General features: G+C 39.9%; 1 protein-coding gene across 1 annotated transcript in view; it reads left to right on the top strand.

The window, feature by feature from the left end:
* The window catches only part of LOC138963633 (receptor-type tyrosine-protein phosphatase epsilon-like), a 38411-nt gene extending 25110 nt beyond the window's left edge, over positions 1-13301 (top strand). Inside the window, exons 12-22 of the mRNA XM_070335479.1 lie at positions 557-688; positions 1003-1160; positions 1709-1844; positions 2572-2715; positions 3094-3193; positions 5997-6070; positions 6262-6402; positions 6712-6843; positions 7367-7518; positions 7947-8082; positions 8292-13301. Coding sequence (XP_070191580.1) covers positions 557-688; positions 1003-1160; positions 1709-1844; positions 2572-2715; positions 3094-3193; positions 5997-6070; positions 6262-6402; positions 6712-6843; positions 7367-7518; positions 7947-8082; positions 8292-8372 — 1386 coding nt within the window. The 3' untranslated portion in view covers positions 8373-13301. The remainder of the gene's footprint in view (positions 1-556; positions 689-1002; positions 1161-1708; positions 1845-2571; positions 2716-3093; positions 3194-5996; positions 6071-6261; positions 6403-6711; positions 6844-7366; positions 7519-7946; positions 8083-8291) is intronic.
* Positions 13302-19537: the final 6236 nt, after the last annotated feature.

Below are 19537 nucleotides of genomic sequence, written 5' to 3'. Positions count from 1 at the left end.
CACACACACACACACACACACACACACACACACACACACACACACACACACACACACACACACACACACACACACACACACACACACACATACACCACAACCCTCGTCTCGATTCCCCCTCTATGTTAAACTGTATGTGCCAGTTTGGAAACTGCGAGTCAAATTTGTCTGTTCAAATCTATTTGCTCTGTTTATCCCATATATGGAATTGTAATAAACTGGTATCAGGTAATGACTAATTCTAGAACAGAGTGATGCAGTGTGTTATTCATTCTGTTAACCGGTTGTCCCATGTTAGCCCACAGATGAGCCCAGTGATACGGTGACGGGTGTGTGACTTGTTTTGTTAATGAATCGGTTGTCTAACGTTAGCCAACTGGTTATCAGAGTGATACAGTGTGCGATTAGTCCATATTACTTTTTATTAGCCCGACTTTGACCTGAGTGATACAGTGTTGTTAAAACAACCGGTTGTCTTATGTTAGCCCACAGATGAGCAGAGTGACACTGTGTGTGATTTGTTCTGTTAACCGGGTGTCTCATATGTTAATGCTAGCCCAAGTGCGAGCTGTACTGGCCGGAGGAGGAGGGCGGTGTGGACACCTTCGGCCCTGTGACAGTGACCACCACTCATGTCCAGTGCAGAGACGACTTCTTCATCAGGACATTCAGCGTCAAGAGAGCTGGGGTAAGCCAGAAAGTCAGCATTGTCTAGTTTTATTCTTTCACTACATTTAAATGTGTTTTGTTCGTTTGTGTGTTTTGCTCTTCTGTTGTCCCTAGTCTTATTTAGCGTGAAAGTTAGCTGGACGCCGACTGACAAAGATGGCTTTATTATGCCTACGTTACTTTCTCTCACCCTTTTTGTCATCTGTGTCAGATTTATTCTTTACACGTTACTCATATGCTTCATCATGCGTTTGAGAATGCTGTTGGTGTTTGATATGTGTAATTCGTCAACATATGTGACAGTAAACAGTCCTTGTGGCGTGTCAATTTCAGAGCGATGAGTCAAGGGAAGTCACCCAGTACCACTACGTGTCGTGGCCTGATCACGGTGCACCCACGACTACCTCCCTTGTCACCTTCTGGCGTTACGTCCACAACAGGACAAAGCCTGCAGACGGCGCTTCTGTTCCGCCTGTTCTCGTTCACTGCAGGTTTGCCTGATATTTTTCTTCCTTAAAACGACGTTAGTTACAGCAAGAAATCAACACTATTATTACACGTTAATGTTGTGACGTCACAAATTCACCAGTCACCAGTTTGTTGGTGAGCTACTTGTGCGCCAGGGTGCAGGTATTTCCAACGGTAAAAGCATAAACTAAGTGGCGATGCCATGCTCGAATTAACGATTTATCATTTAATTGGTATTTTTCCAAAGGTGTTGTGAACTTAAATTCTGAGAGTATATTTTGTTTTAAATATCTTTAAAACTTAATTTGAATTCTGCACATGCAAAATTTTGAAATAGATGATTAAAATATCTGACTGCACAACACATGCAAGGGCATAGCTGAGATATATGTTGTCGTGGTTTTCCAGATGAACTATTACCACTGCTACACTCGAGTCACTTATTTCTAACCGTGTTGACTTACGTTCAGTAGCTCATACCTGCTCGAGCGCTAGCAAAAGTGGGACAATGACCCATTACACACACACACATTATGTGATCATATCGCCATAACAAGCTTTTTCGTCACAGTGCCGGTGTCGGAAGAACCGGAACCTACATCGGCCTTGAGATTGGCGTGGACATGGCAGTCAACGAAGGTCACATTAATGTCCTTGACCTTGTCAAACGCCTGCGCGAGGAACGCTGCTTGATGGTGCAGGCTGTTGTGAGTAATCTGTGTGCTTCAGTTCTTTACATCCAAGGAAAGCTTTAAGTTCATGATAGCTTGAAAGGCATAGACATGCCCGTGTAAGTGACGCGGATCACCATCTGCGATATTGGTAGGATTTTATGCTGGACAAGGCAAGTCCTATTGTGCACAGGAAGCAGTCGGGGTGTTGATTTGTGTTATGTGGGTCTAAGTGGATGGATGGTCTAAGGCTCACACACGAAAATTGTCTGTTTACGGTATCCCGACCGACCCTATTTTTTCGCGCGACCCTCGACTTTTTTTTGGCATTTGGGAAAATTAAAAAAAAAAGTCTTTGTTTGGCAAAATAACTTAAAAATATGTTTTTTTAGAGAAAAAAAAAATTCCCGACCTACCGACCCTATTTTTTTTTGCCAATGTTACCGTAAACAGACTTTTTTTTGGGGGGGGGCCTAATATCCCATGTTAATGCCTTGGCAAATCTGAGTAAGTGAACATCCCTTTTTCCGTACGGGGAGGTCTTTACCTTTAAAGTGGAACTTACAGTAGAGGTATTCTGACAAGAAATCTACTTTACACAAAACAAACTGGCATGGGAACCTTGATGATACCACGAATTAGAATAATGCGTTGCAGAAAGAAACGACAGGACTACAAAGCTAACATAGTGCATGATGGCACTAATCACGATGATATACGGAGAACAGAGAATTTTGAAACACACAAAATCATTTATATACAGGACCAGTACTTGTTCCTGCACAAAGCCTTGCTGGAGGCCTACACAGCGTACGGCACCAACGTTTCGGTGGATGAGTTTGATGCCATGTTCACTGGACACATCACCTCCGACAAACCCCATCCCCGTGTGGACAAAGAATTCCAGGTGATTTGAATGGCTAATGAAAACGTCTTTGTTTGTTTGTGTGTTTGTTCCTGTGTTTGTTTGTTTGTGTGATGTGTGTTTTATGTCGTTGATTATCTTTAACAAATAGTAAATCATGACTACTACCTGTGGAGCTTAAAATGATTTGACGCTAGCTTACGAACAGACGCGGAATATTAATAAAGTGTGAGGGATAAGATTGTGTAATTTTCTAGACCCACAAAAACAAACATCAGTACCTTTTTCTTTTTCATCCATTCTATCACCACTGTTCTCGAAAGCTTTAAACCGGAGAACATAGTTAATACAGAAATATGTAACATTTTTAAAAACCAATGGGCACACAGATTATGCCATATATATGACTTTGATGGGCAGACCCTGCAGCAAATGCTGAATCTAACACCGGCACACCGCCACGACACGGCCAGCCTGGAGGAAAATGTGGCCAAAAACAGGAACCCTGATATTCTGCCCTGTAAGTTATAACCCCCCCCCTCTCTCTCTCTCTCTCTCTCTCTCTCTCTCTCTCTCTCTCTCTCTCTCTCTCTCTCTCTCTCTCTCTCTCTCATACAGTTTTGAATCTGAATCTCTCTCTCTCTCTCTCTTCTTCTCGCTCTCTCTCTCTCTCCTTCTCTCTCTCGCTCTCTCTCTCTCTCTCTCTCTCTCTCTCTCTCTCTCTCTCTCGCCTTTTGACTTACCAAACTTAGTATTACGTCAAAAATATGCTGTGCATTGTATATTCTGAACATATTTTTGTTACACTATTGCTACATGTTCGATTGCCACCAGCTTGTATTTATAATTACCTGCATAGTATGCATTTGATTTTATGAATAACCACATATGTATGCTCTTCATGCCTCATCTTTATCATCATCATCATCATTATCATCATCATTATCGTCATCATCATCATCATCGTCATCTTTATTATCACGTTTTCCGACCTCCTTTTGTTGGTTAACTTTTTAACTTTTTAATTTTTAATTTTTTTTTAATTATATAATTGTGTGTCTATGCGTCCCAAGGACAGATTGTAAGAAAAGGCGTAGCCTTAAATCTAAATCCTTGTAAAATAAAGTTCAATTCAATTCAATTCAATTCTCTCTCTCTCTCTCTCTCTCTCTCTCTCTCTCTCTCTCTCTCTCTCTCTCTCTCTCTCTCTCTCTCTCTCTCTCTCTCTCTCTCTCTCTCTCTCTCTCTCTCTCTCTGGACTTCAAGAAGGCTTTCGACACAGTGGACCATACTACCTTACTTTCAAAGCTGTCCGCGTACCTCCCTAAGTCTCCATTTATAGCCTTCTTTCATTCTTATTTAAGTGATCGTAAACGTATGTCCTTCTTAATGGAAAACCGTCGTCTACAGGTCGTGTCACAAGTGGGGTTCCCCAAGGATCGGTTCTCGGCCCACTTTTGTTCTGTATATTCATTAACGACTTGCCACTCCATATTTCTGATCCTCATGTTATCAATGACCTTTTTGCTGACGACTCATCTGTGTACACTTTTTCAAAGCATCTGAACACGTTAGAGTCATCACTTCAAAGAAGCCTCGATGTAATTTTTACTTGGTGTAACACTAATAGTATGATAGTACATCCGGCAAAAACCAAAACTATGGTAATCACTTCTAGACAGAAACACCAGCTGGCCCCACTTGACCTAAAGCTTAGCCTTGGTTCATTACCGATTGAGCAAGTGCGTGAACATCGGGTTCTAGGGGTCACAATAGATTCTGAGCTTAACTGGAAATGTCACTTAAACAATATGAACAAAACGTTATCGAGAAACATGTTTTTGTTCTCGCAGCTACGATATTATGTCGACACTTCAGTTCTAAAATTGTTTTACCATGCACATATTCTCTCACATCTAAGTTATGCTTCCACGTTGTGGGACAACTGTAGTGATGTCCACATGATGAAACTAAATTCTCTCCATCGTCGTGCAGCTAAACTGATGGTACCTAACTCATCAGTCACTACTGACAAGAAACTAAAACTGCTCGACCTCCTTCCGTTAAACCAGCAGCTTAAACTGAATAAAGCATTGTTCATGTTTAGAGTTACAAACAAAGAAGTCCCTGAGTACATTCAGTCACTATTTCAAAGGGCAACCAACAGGTATGGATCCAGTAAATTCATTCCACCTCGCCCTCGACTAGATTTGTACAAGTCTAGTCTTGCATTCTCCGGATCTTCAGTATGGAATTCGCTTCCAACTGTACTTAAACATATTCCATCAGTCAAGGCCTTTAAAAAACAAACACACAGACATTTGTTCGAAATCTGATTCAAAGTGAAACAGTTATTGTAACATTGTGGCAATTCGTAAATTGGTTTATTCCGATATCTTAAACCACCCTAATTTAATCAATACATAAACGTTATTTTATAGCTTCACATGTATATTAGCATGCGTGTATGCAATTTATGCATGGAAAAAGATACGGGATACGATTCTCTTTTTATGATTGTTGTTTTTCTACACTTGACTTGCTATTTGTTTGCTTGCTGTTGTTGGTTTTATTCAGGACCTCATGTTCTTATTGAACGTAACTTTGCACTCATTATTATCATTATTTTTAGTGTTATTATCATCATTATTATTATTTTATTGTTATTAATCTTATTATCATGAAATCATCATCATTGCCTTCATTGCTATTATCATTGTTACTTTTGCTATCTTTATACTTCATAGTTTTTATTTAGTTAATCTATAACTTTTGATTTGCTTTTGAATGTTACTTATTACCATATGTATGTTTCGTCAAATATGTAGTGTCCATATGCTCTTTTCATGTGTTGTTTTGTTCTCGTCTTTGTTTGCAAGGACAGATTGTAAGACTAGGCAATGCCTAAAATCTCCATCCTTCTGTAATAAAGTTCAATCAATCAATCAATCTCTCTCTCTCTCTCTCTCTCTCTCTCTCTCTCTCTCTCTCTCTCTCTCTCTCTCTCTCTCTCTCTCTCTCTCTCTCTTTCTTGTTTGTTACCCCTCAATGGGCGAGGGCCGGATGAAAAGAAGCATGTATACATTGCTTATTCTGTCACCCTCGTAAAATAAATTTCAATTCAATTCAATTCTCTCTCTCTCTCTCTCTCTCTCTCTCTCTCTCTCTCTCTCTCTCTCTCTCTCTCTCTCTCTCTCTCTCTCTCTCTCTCTCTCTCTCTCTCTCAAAGTCACTTTATTTCTATAAGTACACGCAGCAGGCACATGTGCAAAGAGCAAAGCGTCTAGTGAAAGCGATAACATGTCTGCGTGACTGTGTTGCAGCCGAAGAGCATCTCGTCTACCTAACCGAGCACGTGTCGGGCCGGAATCAGTACACCAACGCTGTCTTCATGCCGGTAAGTGTTACATACAGTCTGGTGACATTGTAAGTTTTGTAACGGTGAATTATAGCAAACTTGAATAAGAGTTTATACGTATGACTCAAAAGAAGTGGACCTCTTGTGGTCATTGTTTGAATTTAGGATACAAAGCACAATAAGTTGTCTTTTAAGCTCCGTTGAGCCTAAGTCAGTATTGTTTGCTTCAGACGTTCCGGGACCACCGGGGCAGCATAGTGACACAGCTACCTCTGCCCTCTACACTGGTCGACTTCTGGAGACTTGTCTACGGAAATGACGTCAGTGCAATTGTCTCCCTTAGCTCGCCAAACGAGGAACAGGAAGTCAAGGTACGACATGCTTTCTGTTACATTATCTGTTCTTTGGGTACATTAACCGGTTCTTCATTCTAGTGTCTCTCACATAATACGATACATCTCCTGGTGCAGCTACTTGTTTGAACTAAAAAAAACAGTTGTTGAAAACCAGTGTTGTTTACACATGAATTGTATCAACAGTTTTTATTTGAAAAACACGTTTGACAAAGCTCATGTAAAATGTTGTTGCTAAATGCTAACCAAATCTAAAGTATCGTTTCAGAGCTGCCTGTTCAAGTAAAAAGCGAAGTGACCAAACTCTGGGTAATATTTCTGTTGCAGCCCTACTGTCAGTACTGGCCGATCAATGAAGGAAAAACGCTCACAGTCGATCCCTACACCGTCACCCTGACAAGCAAGACGGAACGCAGAGGATCCAAAGTCACATCCTACAGTCTCAATTTGGGAAAGAAGGTCTCTCTCTCTCTGTCTCTGTCTGTCTCTGTCTGTCTCTCTCTCTGTCTCTCTCTCTGTCTCTCTCTCTGTCTCTCTCTCTCTCTCTCTCTCTCTCTCTCTCTCTCTCTCTCTCTCTCTCCCTCTCTCCTCTCTCTCTCTCTCTCTCCTCTCTCTCTCTCTCTCTCTCTCTCTCTCTCTCTCTCTCTCTCTCTCTCTCTCTCTCTCTCTCTCTCTCTCTCTCTCTCTCTCTCTCTCTCTCTCTCTCTCTCTCTCTCTCTCTCTCTCTCTTTCTTCTCCTTGCCGCATGACTGTTCTTGTGCTTATTAAACTGGTTAAGTTGGATCATCGAACACTGTTTTCTCTCTTCGACTTTTCCTATTATCTAATTGTTGGACTGTAAATACCCCTTTTCCTCCTTGTTCAAAAACTATACTGTTACCGCTGTTCCGTTGATTGTTCAGTCTTCTTTCACAAATCTCATTCACAAAGTCGATAGAGAAGTACGATGCATTAAATAATGTTCATTTTCTAATTTGATCAGGGAGTAAAAACTACCCGAGTGGTGGAACTGCTGCACTACAAGGGGTGGACAGGGAAGGTGGGGGGAAGCACCTCCGACATCCTGCATCTGATTGACACCCTGGTCACCTTGCAGGAGAACACCAACACCGACCGTCTCGTGGTGCAATGCAGGTCGGACAATTAGAATTTCTGGCTGTAGAGTCAATATTGTTGGTTGGTTGGTTGGTTGGTTGGTTGGTTGGTTGGTGGTTGTTCTTTTGGAGGCGGGAGAGAAGTTGGAGAGAGGGCGGATCTTTGTCCTATTTGTCTCTGTTCTTGGTTTGTTGGCTCGGTTGGCCCTTCGAGCTTTGAAACCAACAGACAAATGAATAAGGGTGCCTTCAGTTATCTCGGCTATCTGGGGGGGAAGAATCGTTTTTGGGTTTGTGAATCATCAATTGCATTTGTGAAATCAAAATATCCCTCGAATTTGTTATTAGAAAATGGCTCCTGCATTGTAATTGTCCTATCTGCTGGGTGTTTTAAATGTTGACCGTGCAGTGAACAATAAAACACTCTTTTTTTTTAATCAAAACTTTGAAATGAATGTTGCTGTGCAGTGATGGAGTTGGGAAAAGCGGGCTGTTCTGTGCCCTGTGTGACATCATCAACCGCATGACGTATGACCGTGAGGTTGACGTGTACATGACTGTCAGACACGTGCAGAGCGTCACACCAAAGGCTCTGTCGTCTGTTGTGAGTATACATGGATATTGTCTGACCTTACAAAAATAAAATGGTACCCATGACACTTTTATATCAGTGAAATTCTAATAATTGAACTATTATTATCATATTGCCATTCTTTATATTGAGAACATCATTCCCGTCGCGATATAACCTTCGTGGTTGAATAAAGAAAGAAAGAAAGAGAACATCATTATCTTTTTTTTTTGTATCCGCAGACGCAGTACCGCTACTGTTACGAAGTGGTACAGAACCGTGTCCGAGAGATGAGCGTATATGCCAATGCTCCTCAACGCTAAACATGGAAACCGCAAGACTTTTGCTCAGCTTTACCTGCAGTCTTCAAAGTTGTGAATACCGATTCTACGATGCTGTGATTTGAGCAAGCTTGTTTGGCTAACTGCAGATGTGATGACTGGTGTGCTTCTACAGCTTCGAGAACAATAATCCAAAATGAATTCCACTGCAAGTGTCTGCCATTATTTCTGACAGGACATCACGACATGTATGCAGATCTCCTGCTATACTACATCGAATAATACTGCACACGGCTGTTATGTAGTTTGCCATGTATTGTGCATTGTATTAAGACATTTGTGTTGCATGTTATAATTACGTTTCTCTTCTACTCTATTATTTATATTCGTTAGCATCTTGCCTGTGTAAAATCAAAATATTCCTCGAATCTCATATTCATGGGTGGGATTCTTCCGGTATATGCCGGAAACCCGGATTCGTAATGTCTGTGGTGACGTTTTTTTGGTTGTTAATTATACAAATCCTTCAGCGTCTAGGGGCCCCCAGACCCCCCCTTAAATTTCTTCAGGATTCATGATATTTGTCAGTCCCACCCATGCATATTGTTCAGTCGATCAGTCAAAAACAAAAATGTCCTCTCGTTCTGGTGTACATTGATTGAACCTTGTACTTGTCCTTTCGAAATCAATGGTAGATAAAAATGTCCTTCCCCACAAATCGGTATGCGTATAATTGGACTTGTTTGCAGAAAGTAATGTAATTTCTTAGCTAAAATACCTGTGCTTTTGGTTTTCTTCTTGTCGATAGATTGTTCAGGCAGAAATTGTTAAATTGTGGTGTGCGTGGTAAGATGTTGACGATTGTTCAAGATATGTACTCTAAAGCTAAGTCCTGTGTACAGTGGAACACTAAGTTGTCTGACTTTTTTTCTTGTTCTGCCGGTGTGAGACAAGGTGAGAACTTGTCTCCCCTGCTTTTTTTCCGTATATTTAAACGATCTGAAGAATTATTTTGATCGGGAGTCAGCTCTAAATACCTTAGGACGTGAATCCGAAAATGTAAACTGTGACAACAGTGATATTAACGTTCTGTATGGGTTGTTCATTTTGTTGTATGCTGACGATACGGTTATTTTTGCTGAATCGCCAGAATCCTTGCAGATTGCTCTAGATATTATGGACAGATATTGTAAAGATTGGTTTTTGAAATTGAATGTAACTAAAACAAAAGTAATGATTTTCTCAAGAGGGAAAGTAAGAAAAGTTCCGACATTTACATTCAATGGTCGGAAACTTGATATTGTGTATGATTTTCAATACCTGGGTATTAAATTTAGCTACAATGGTAAATTTACTGTTGCACAGAAGAATTTGTATGACCGTGCCTCCAAGGCCATGTTTGCTTTATTACGTAAAACTAGAAAACTGTTTTTGCCTCTTGATGTCCAAATTGACCTCTTTGAAAAAACTGTGGTCCCTATTTTACTTTACGGTTCTGAAGTATGGTGCCCTTACATGTCTGATCTAGCTAACAAATTACAGATACGATTTTTTAAGATGATTTTGAAAGTTGGCAAATCAACACCAACAAACATGGTTTTGGGTGAATTAGGTCAGTTCCCTGTAAGTATTCAAGCGAAATGTCGTATGTTGAATTGTTGGTACAAACTTGCATTTTCTAATGGTTCTGACAAACTTTCTTGTGTGACATATCGTTTTTTGTTTAAAATGTATGAATCTGGTGTATACAAGTCAAATTTTTTGCTTTCTGTCCATGGTGTTCTAAATGAGTTAGGCTTTAGTGATTTTTGGCACAATCAAACTATCGATAATGTAACGGATGGTGGTTATTTTAATAATTTCAAAGCACTGATGAAAAATAGGCTACAAGACCAATTTGTCCAAACCTGGCATTCAGAAATAAATAACAATGAGTTTTAGTATAATTATAGAATGTATAAAGAGAATTTTGAGTTTGAAAAGTACTTGTCCATCCTGCCGGTTAATTTAGCAAACGCTGTTTTAAAATTTAGAACACTGAATCATAAATTGCCTATACAAAAAGGTAGGACTCTTAGTATTCCCAGACAAGACAGAATCTGTCACAAATGTTCATCAGGTGACCTTGGGGACGAGTTCCATTATATTTTTGTATGTCCTTTTTTTACCAATTATAGAAAACAGTTGTTACGGTGCTATTATTATGCCCGCCCCAATTCAGTTAAATTCAGAGAGCTTTTTTCCACTACAAAAAAGAGTTTATTGCTAAAACTCGCAAAGTTCATGACACTTGTCATGGACTGTTTGAGAAGCGAGTAAAATTTAATTCTCTTTTAGCTTTATACTCCGTTATCTGTTTTGTGTTGTTTGTAATAGTATTTTTGTCCTTATGTTAACTCACCCATCACCCCCCCCCTCCCCCTTCCCCCCATTTCCCATAGTAAAGAAATGTATGTAATTACTTTGTGTGTTTTATTATTATTATTATTATTATTATTATTATTATTATTATTATTATTATTATTATTATTATTTATTATTATTATTGTTGAATTGTTTCTTGTATTGTTTTTGCTCTCCCTCACCCCTCAACTCCCTTTTCTGTACATAGTCTGATTTCTTTTTGTTTTAGTTCCTTTTATTTGGTGTTGAATGAAATGTGTTTTTATTGTGTTTTTTAATTTTCCATGTACCCTCACGGGGTTTTATCGGAATAAAAACTTGACTTGACTTGACTTGTTACCTGATAACTAGCTGTGTGTACTGTTTTACAGATTATTTTACGGCCCCTGTGACAGGTTATATACTTATGGCTAGTAGGATTTGTAGATATTACGTACTCTCAGTATATTGCAAATGCAAGGATTTCGGACAAGTGTGCACGAGCGCGTGCTGTGTGTGTGTGTTTTTTCCGTTTTTTTTCTTCGTGTTTTTTTGTCGTTATTCTATTCATAAGACCTTCAGCAATACATGTATCAAGCTGCCGACGTTGTAAACAAGAATGTAAACAGTCCTTTGAGCAACATCTTTTAATAATCGTAGGCATATTATGTATCAATCAAAAGAATTAAAGGAATATTCCAGATTAATGTGTAATAACTGTAACCCCCACCCCCTTTTTCTCATGGTGTTTTCTGCTTGTTTGTAAGTTTGTAAGTATGTAGTTGTTTTTTTACATTATTGATCACGACAACTTCACGATTCATGTTTATTATTTGCGATGTGTTTTAATGTTTGATTCAAGCATGGACTACTCTCCTACCATGTTCTGTCTGCATGGATACCAATCTTCCTTGTGTATAGTTGGCAGCCTGATTCAAATGTGCATGCCGATTCCGTCAGCTGTACAAAAACCAAGTGTGTTTTCTTTTTTCATTTGGTTTTTCGTTACTTTGCTTTTGTTAATTTCTTAATTTTTCAGCAACTTTAGTTTATAATGCAGGAGGGCGTTTTTCATTTTTATGTTTCTTGTTATGGATCTCATCACACATAATCTGATTGCCTTACTTGTGTCTTCTCCGCAAGCGGCAGAACTTTTTGCCAGAGAAGTCTTTTTTCTTTTAATGTAGTGTCAAAATATCTGTGAATGGAGTCTATTGTTTTGTCAATAACAAACGTTCTAACAACTTACCTTTCTTGTTGTTTGATTCTCATCACACATGTTTGTGTTTTCTTTTCAACAACTAATTTGTTTCTCACTTTTTTCGTTTATGTTTATTTTGCTAGAACAGTTTCGATTGGAAATTATATATATGTTGAACGCATGTGAAACCTGGTGTCAAGTGACATGGTGTATTAGTATAAGGCTGTGTGTGTAAGCTGATGCTCTAAAACTATAACGTTGAAAATCAGGGATCCATTTACTATCGAGTTATTTGTATGACATAATATGTTGACAAGTGGAGAGTTAAATGATCATGTTCTTCTGAAACATGCCATACTCATAGGGAAACTTTGCCTGGCAACATCTGCCTGACATTGCCACAAGAATTACATGTGATGATACTGGGTTTTAAATAATAACAGCAAAACCATATGTTAAGATAAGATAAGAAAACTTTAATGTCCATTTTCATTTTACATAAACATGTTTGGAAGTATTTTCGTCCGTTAAAATTATGACCGTGGAAATTCGGAACTCTGACTATCCGATCATTACTGAAATTCATTTAATTATCCTAGTAATACACATTTCTGTAAGTAAACGAGACAAACATACAGTCGCGTTGGAAAAGGGAGGACCGTGGCCTCTGGAACAGGACGGACATACAATGGTTTCCGCAGTGGGGCACTGCGGTTATGAAATTAAAGGCCCCTCCTGTTTTTGGAACCGCAGGAGCTTTCTAGTTTGCTGTTAGGTAGATTTTTGGTTCCTCTTTCCTGTCATGCTCTCTTTTTCTTCATGAATTCTTTTCTTTTTTCTGCCTTCTTGCTCATTCACCTGTATTTTTTCCAAAAATCTCTTCTCTTGCCGCTTGTCTCGCGATTCATGTATAGTTTAATCTGTTAGTGTTCTGATGTAAGCCCAGCAGTAGATAGGTTAAGCCTATTTTAACATACTGGAAACTGGTAATCTTCCAGTAGGTATTAATTTAGTTTTACTAAAGCCTGCTGGGACACAAGTAATGGGTTAGTGCATTTGTAAACAGGAATCGCTTGACAAGTGGCCCCCTTCATCCCCCCTTCCTCGTCCTGATATGGCTCTGCGTAGTCGGCTGGACGTTAAGCAACAAATAAACAAACAAACAAACATACAATGGTTGCGTCTGAATTACCGTACAGTGATCGTGTTTGACTCGAGTGCTTCTGAAAATGTTTGAACTAAAAGATTTCAAAGACATATGCTTTAACACTAATCAAACATTGTATTCGTTTCAGTTTTGCTCTTACTATACGGGAGATATATAATATAAAATGTAACGTTAGCATCGCGTTGCTTCTGCTCAAACCCAATAAAGATACATAATAATACATGATTTGTGTTTGTTGTTTTTTTGCGAATGGTGAGCTTATTACTGATGTTTGCTTGCCCCTCTCTCTCTCTCTATCTCTCTCTCTCTCTCTCTCTCTCTCTCTCTCTCTCTCTCTCTCTCTCTCTCTCTCTCTCTCTCTCTCTCTCTCTCTCTATCTCTCTATATCTCTGTCTCTCTCTCTCTCTCTCTCTCTCTCTCTCTCTCTCTCTCTCTCCATCCCCCCCACCCCCGTCTTTCTTGACGTTTTTTCACTAGCAAAAAGCAAAACATTACTGACACGACATACCATTCACACTACATCCTTATAATTTGGAGTTTTATGTACTGAACAGACCAATGCCATATTAAAGGAAAGGTGGGTTTTTTCAAGATGATGTCGAGAGGCTTGATCGGTTCAAAATAGATTTATTATCACACTTACCTTAGAATCACAGACAGCATCTTTAATATCTGGTCAGGTGGCCCTTTTGACTCAACACCATCATTACACGCCGTGGAATGAAATCAAAGAGTTTCCTGATGTACCACAACAAGGGCAGTTCATTCCATGCACCCGTCAACTGTTCCTTGAGGTATTCAATGGTGGTGAACCAAAACCTGCGGGTTTTTACTTCATTCTTGAGGACCGACCACACATTTTCGATGGGATTTAGATCTGGTGACTAAGCGGGCCATGGTAACTTTGGGCTAAATGCTGACTTGTGAACAGATGCATTGTCTTCTCGTAGTGTGCAACGCCGCGAACCAAACAATCGACGAACAGAAGGCTGAAGGTTCATTATACTGTTCGAGTGTTTTAACATTCTTTTGAAAGTTCGCATTGCCTTCCACAAATGCTGTCGATCCTAACCCATTATACGAGATACAAACTGTGCATCCTCAAACCTGACATATTTATCCCAACATTTCATGAACTCAAAACACAGAAAGTTGCTTTCACACGCCAGCTTTGATTGCAACAACGTGCTGGGGACCCAAACCATGTGTTATCAAAACGGAACTCGTGTTTCAAAGCATGGCTCCCTGTGTTGATTTGGCACTTATTTTCTCACTACCAAAATGATGACAAAAACGATGTTTGGTGGTTTGTTGTCAGACCAGTTTTTTTATCGGTCCTCGGGGGGTATATCGACTTTTGTTTCATATTTAGGCTGAAGGAAATAAATATGAAACAAAAGACGATATGCTCCCCCTCGGACCAACAAAAACGCTGGTCTGTCAACAACCCATCAAACATCTTAATATATAATATTCCAAGCCTGCTAGAAAACCGCGCCCCGACATTTTGAAACACTATCCTTTTTGGGGCAGGTTGTACACATTATTGTTGAAGATAATCTAACATTTGTCAGCAAAGCAATGCTTATGCTTACGCAAAATGAAGAAACACGTTTGGTTTAAACAATATTTTATTCATGTTTTACATGTTCATAAAATGTACATGATGATAAAGTGAAAACAACAACAAGCCTACGCTCATGGGGTGTCTTTTTCACTTGGTGTTTAACGTCGTTTTCAACCACGAAGGTTAGCTTATGGGGGTGTTCTCGGAACAAACTTGCAATCAGAAAGAAGAACATGGCAGACAGTCAGGTCCTTACACAATATGCAAAAACAGTCAATCGGTTTAACACAAAATATCATCCAAGTTTACACAACTATTACAACAACAACAGAGAAGACAAAAAAAATAAACACACACACAAATCTAACCAGAGGTTGAAGGCACGCAAGTAGCCTACAGCATGTATAGAATAAACAGAATATTACATGACATGCATTTCATTTTTTTTCAAATCAGCACCTTGTGTCAACCTAGTATTAAGCAACCCCATGAAAGTATTCTCTCTCTCTCTCTCTCTCTCTCTCTCTCTCTCTCTCTCTCTCTCTCTCTCTCTCTCTCTCTCTCTCTCTCTCTCTCTCGTCCACACACACACTTACACACACACACACACACACACACACACACACAAACACATTAATCATTTTAACCATTTCGTTTTTGCATTTATTCAACGGAAGGCCCCAAATATGGATGACTTTTTGTTTCATGCAGATAACTAGCTTGTTTTCTCGTCAAGTTTCATTCTGTGCTTGATAACCTTTATGTTTATGTGCAATTTGCCGTGTGATTTTATGGTAGGAATATATTGAATTGGTTGAAGTCAGAGGCAACATTATCAATATTTTTTGACAGACTGCATTAATCGTATTTAGTAAGCAAACAGCAGTCGCCCAGTCCCTAATTTGGGTCAAACATTGTGCATAGAGTATCGTACTTAGTAAACGCTAAATTAAACGTTTTAGCTGAATCATTTACACCATGAGATGGTTTCCCTTTGCGAAACTTGTTGTAAGTCGCTCAGAACACACTGAGCAACAACTGACATTTCTCTTCACACGAAAAAGAGAATGTGTAGTTTATTTAACCTGTTTGCCAGTCAAGCAAAGCAGTCCAGCATTTTTACTCGCCCACTCTCAGTCAAGTCACGAATTCGTTCAAACTGTCCTTGAATAGAATCTTGTTTTGCAGGGCTGCTCAGAAACCAGCAACAACCGACGTTTCTCGTCAGTAAAACAAACTTTCAGTTTAGAAAACCTGTTTGTCAGTCCATTAATGCAGTCGAGCATTTTACTCGCCCGCACTCAGTCCAGTCATGAATTCGTTTAAACTGTCCTTGAACAGAATCTTGTCTTGCAGGGCTGCGGGCAATGGAAGGTCCTGCACCCGTCTTGCCCTGTCAGACCCACAGTCTACACATCGTGACACAAGGAAGACACACAAGGCTTGCAGAGTGCGAGGCGTCCTGGCGGCCTCCTGGATCAGATCCACAACGACTGAAGAACTCCTGCTGCCTTCAATACTGGGTCTGGGTGAGAACTGGGGCTGCTGGCTGAGCAGGTAGATCTCGTGGTTTGTAGTGGCCCCGGTGGAGAGCAAGAGCTTGACCAGGTCAGATCCGAGGTGGGAGGCGGCTGTGATGAGAGGTGTGGGTCGCTCTTGGATATGAACGTCATAAGCTGTGGGCTGACGCCTCACTGCTGCCTCTTGTGACGTCAGTCCCGCTTCTATGGCTGTGGCTAGAAACGCGCTGTACCCGGTCTTACCTGGGTGGGAGAGGATTGTTCCTGCTGCTGGGTCACAGCGTCCGTTCCAGGGCAGTGGTTCTCTCTCCAACACCAGACACCTGACCACTAAGCCCAGCACGGTAAGCGGCCAGCCTGTGTGGTGATCAAACCGCAGTCTGGCAAGGTTTACGTCACTTCGAGACAGCAGTTTCCTGAACAAAGCACCACGACCATGAAGGATCAGCTTTTCTGTCTGCAGAAAGATTACTTGACCAACATTTCAACCAATTTGTTTCAAAAATGAGAGCGTGACAGTGCCGCCTCAGATTTCACAAAAAGCCGGATATGACGTCATCAAAGATATTTATCCAAAAAATGAAAAATACTCCTGGGGATATCATACTCAGGAACTCTCATGTAAAGTTTCATTAAGATCAGTCCAGTTGTTTCTCTGAATCGCTCTATACAGACAGACAGACAGACAGACACACACACACACACACACACACACACACACACACACACACACACACACACACACACACACACACACACACACACACACACACACACACAACACCCTCGTCTAGATTCCCCCTCTAAAAGTTTCATGCTTGATATCTTTTTTCTCGACATGTCTTGTTATCATTTGCAAACAGTCAGCATATTAGAAATAACTCATAATAACACCGTGATTTTGTTATATTCCTGAAGTAGATTTGATTTTGATATTTGTGTATTTAAAGAACGCAGTGAGAGAGAGAGAGAGAGAGAGAGAGAGAGAGAGAGAGAGAGAGAGAGAGAGAGAGAGAGAGAGAGAGAGAGAGAGAGAGAGAGAGAGAGAGAGAGAGAGAGAGAGAGAGTTTCTTGTTTGTGGTACACTTGTGTGTTCTCTAGCAAGTCATTGTTTTCTCTCTTTTTTTCGAGCTAGCAGTGCTTGACTTTTTTCGTTTTGAATTCAAATTGTGTTTTATCAAATACTCATTCAATACTTAACTTACGAATTTTAAAATGAAGTTGTACGGAATTAAATGGAATTTCACACAAAATACGCAAGCCAGCTAAACAAAACAACCTGTTCTAGGTAGATACTTGATGTGACTTTCGCCTCTTACGTAAAAAGTTGCCTTGTTTTGCCTACTATGAATGTTCGTCAATTGTGAAAGGGTACCTCACGTTTTTTCTCCGGTGGATTTTGAGCGTCGATCATGTGATCCCTGTAAGAAAAAACACATCTGTAATCTCAAAAATGTGCCGGATGGTTAGTGAACTGCCTTGCATAGCATTGACAGTTTAAAACGAATTAATGCTCAAGTTTCAGTGTCGCAATATTTTGTGTGTGCAAAGTTCACAATATTTCTCTATTAGTGTTCCCATGTGTGTTCATTTGATTGTTGATTTGTTTACACCACAGTTGACTCTGAGTATTGTCTTCTGTAGACTGGTTGAATTCTAATGCAACATGGTCAACTTTCCGTCGCTTTTTAAGAAATAAACACGGTCTTCCCTGTTTTTGTTGTGTTTGGCTTTAGCACTTCTTAATTTTCAGGGGAACAAATCTATTACAAAAATATCGTATCACATTTTACTAGGAATAGACTGCAAGTTATAGCTATGCATATGTTGCCACTTGCAAGTGTCAGGGTGGGGTTGAGTAATTGACTGCGTGGCTTCCAGTACATTTAGCACAACATTACGTGCCTGTGTCTGTAGTGAGGAAATAAAATGATCTTGCTTGATATTCTTTCGCCTTTGTCCACATCTCTTGGAGCGTACAGGATGTTCTCTGGTTGCACTTCGCAGAAATCTTGTAAAACGTTTAACCTTGACAATAGTTACTTCCCGGTTGTTTTTCAGTAACTATACTCTACACTTTGAGGCGAATAACTGCACTGCGACTGTTGAGATCTCGTCTTTCAGTCGCTTTCAAAGAAATTAATACGTTAAGCCTTGTTTTTGTTGTAAACAGGAGACTGTTATCTGGCGGTGAACAGCGCTATAGAAAAATGTTTTATTATCATTATTATTACAAGCACAGAGACAGCTGACAACCGTGTCACACAGTTAGCGTACATTTTCGCATTGCTACAATGCTGTTTGACTCCGTTTAGTTGGGGACAAGGTTAGTTTGCAAGAAATGCACATAGCGGCAGAAGAACATGTTAATCCCTGCTAGGCGGAGTGATTGGATGTCATGCATGGTCTTTATATGTCTTTTGCTTCAGTGCCTTCTTTTTCTGAGATGTAAAATAGCCTGTTAAAAACGTGTTTTTCTGTTCATCTGTTTAGTTAAGGAGCAAAGATACAATGTTCGTTTTTGACTTCAAAATAAAATCACACATATTACATCTGTATATTTTTGGATTTAGTGATGCAAACAAAATTAGAATGCAAGGACAATTCCTTTGCTTTGGTAATTGCAATCAATAAAACAAAGCAACACAAACACAGACACAAAAACAAAGAAAAAAACGCGAGCACAAATTTACACCATAGCCTCGTTCTCGATTGACAATCTGCCGGAATACATTCAATCAAATATTGACTTGTTATAAACACACACACACACACACACACACACACACACACTCAAACACTCCCACACACATATACACACACACACACACACACACACAAGCAAGAAAACACAGACGCACACTCAGCAAGAAACACGCACACAAACAAACACACACACACACACACACACACACACACACACACACACACACACACACACACACACACACACATTTCCATAGTGCATGAGTACTCTGTCCACAAACGCGTTTTCAGACGACCTGTGCCACAATCGCACACTGTGAAAATGATACCAATACATGTTCCTTCACAACTGATATGCTGAGAGAGGTTATGATACAAAGAGTTTTGCCTAACTTCCTTGTTGCACGGTGTGTGCCGGATTACAGTGGTATTCTTGCTTTGAAGAAAGAAGATAGTGTGTACTGCACAGATAGTCACGCAGGTAGAACGTGGCTAGAAAGAAGTGGACTATGCAAAGCAAAACATGGTGTGCACGGCCATACCTTCAACGTGTATCGTTGTACAGCCTCAATCTGAAACACAATATGATTCCTTTTCTGTTGATTTTGTTGTTTTTATATTTAGTCAAGTTTTGACTAAATATTTTAACATCGAGGGGGAATT

Source organism: Littorina saxatilis, linkage group LG4 (genome assembly GCF_037325665.1).
Source record: "Littorina saxatilis isolate snail1 linkage group LG4, US_GU_Lsax_2.0, whole genome shotgun sequence".
NCBI classification, from domain to species: Eukaryota; Metazoa; Mollusca; class Gastropoda; order Littorinimorpha; family Littorinidae; genus Littorina; species Littorina saxatilis.
Note: the sequence above shows the minus strand (reverse complement) of the source record. Positions and strands in the feature narration are given on the sequence as shown.